The sequence below is a fragment of the Sinocyclocheilus rhinocerous genome, unplaced genomic scaffold, assembly GCF_001515625.1.
Source record: "Sinocyclocheilus rhinocerous isolate Xijiao unplaced genomic scaffold, SAMN03320098_v1.1 C36637752, whole genome shotgun sequence".
Lineage (NCBI taxonomy): Eukaryota > Metazoa > Chordata > Actinopteri > Cypriniformes > Cyprinidae > Sinocyclocheilus > Sinocyclocheilus rhinocerous.
This window is the reverse complement of record NW_015784232.1, coordinates 1-1,426: the sequence shown is the minus strand read 5'-3', so window position 1 is coordinate 1,426 and position 1,426 is coordinate 1. Positions and strand designations below refer to the sequence as shown.

The window sequence follows — 1,426 nt, the reverse complement described above, 5'->3', positions numbered from 1 at the left end:
AAAAAAAATGGCCAGTGTACTTACTTTCGTTTTCTCCTTGTTGTTATTGGTTTGGATTTTCTAGTTTGCATTTATGCATATGTAAATTAGTAAAATCGTAACACGATTAATTAATAAATGAAAAAAAAAAAACTGTTTTATCATATGTCTTTCGATCATTTTGGAAGCCAACGTACATTTTCCCACAACAGTAAGGTGAAAATGTTTTACAATGTTTTCATAGCTTTCTCACAATCACTCTTTGTATTTGATACTAAAATGTAATACAAAGCCACAATAAATGTATTGTAGTTTCAGGGTAATCATTTAAAAAACATATTCTTTTAAATATAAATCTACATATAAAGAATTTATAGAATCTAAAGTTTCTAAATATAAAGAATGTGGTGCTACATTGGCTTTTTTATTATTGTTATTTGTACGGCTATTATATAACTTACAAACTAGCCAAATGAATGACTCAATCAGCTTTATTACAACTTTAGGTACGTTTGTTAGTTATTGTATATTTCTTTTAATCAGGCACCATTCTGCGGCACCTAAGTAAGTTGTTTTATCCAATGAAATTGCAGCTTGTCTGTTTGGGACGGGGCCATTTAGATTGTCATACTGGTGCTCTCCGAAGTCTGAGATGGAGGGAAGAGTATCAAATGTAGAAATCTGTAATTTAGCTTATACTGGAAAGTTTGAAGAACTTAAAAAATGCGTGTTGTCTGACAGCTCACTAGCGACCAAAACAGACCAGGTAAGGTTAAGTGGGAAGTGTCGGTGCGCATCCACAGCGGTTAGCATGATGCTATATTGAAGTCTATTCATTTATTCAGAGATAGCGGTCTGTCACGAGTTTAAAGTGCTCTGAACGCTCCCGTTTCTTACAGGACAGCAGGTCTGCTCTGCACTGGGCTTGTTCAGCTGGACATGTGGCTATCGTGCAGTTTCTGTTGGATCTTGGAGTCGAAGTGGATCTCAAAGATGATGTGAGTCAGCATTGTGTCATGCTTCAGTCCAGAACCTCACACTGCATCAGTTAAAGTTATTGCATTTAAAAAGAAACTTCGCTCTCAGCGTTATTGCTGATCTCCAATTGATTTAGAAGTGGAGTTATTACATGACATCAATTTTTTGTGTGTGTTTACATGTCCAGATAATAGCAATATTGATACTTTGTCATTCACTGCATATCCTCTTGGTGGAGTTCTTTACCCTTTTATATCATTTCAGGCATGTTGGACTCCTCTTCATATAGCAGCATCTGCTGGGAGAGAAGAAATTGTGAGATCCTTAATATCCAAAGGAGCTCAGTTGAACGCTGTGAACCAGAATGGTTGCACCCCACTGCACTACGCAGCATCGAAAAACCTATATGAGGTAGCTACAGCGTTTCCAGCTTCTTATTTTTTTTTTTTTTTAAATCAGAGTTATATTA

At 35.9% G+C, this 1,426-nt stretch overlaps 1 protein-coding gene across 1 annotated transcript; it reads left to right on the top strand.

Annotated features, from left to right (window-relative positions):
• Positions 1-562: 562 nt before the first annotated feature.
• Positions 563-1,417, top strand: LOC107736332 (26S proteasome non-ATPase regulatory subunit 10-like; the record flags this gene model as incomplete). Its single annotated transcript, XM_016547775.1, has 3 exons — positions 563-745; positions 879-977; positions 1,222-1,417. Coding segments are annotated over exons 1-3 (409 nt in total), but the record flags the coding sequence as incomplete, so codon positions are not given.
• Between the last annotated feature and the right edge of the window lie 9 nt (positions 1,418-1,426).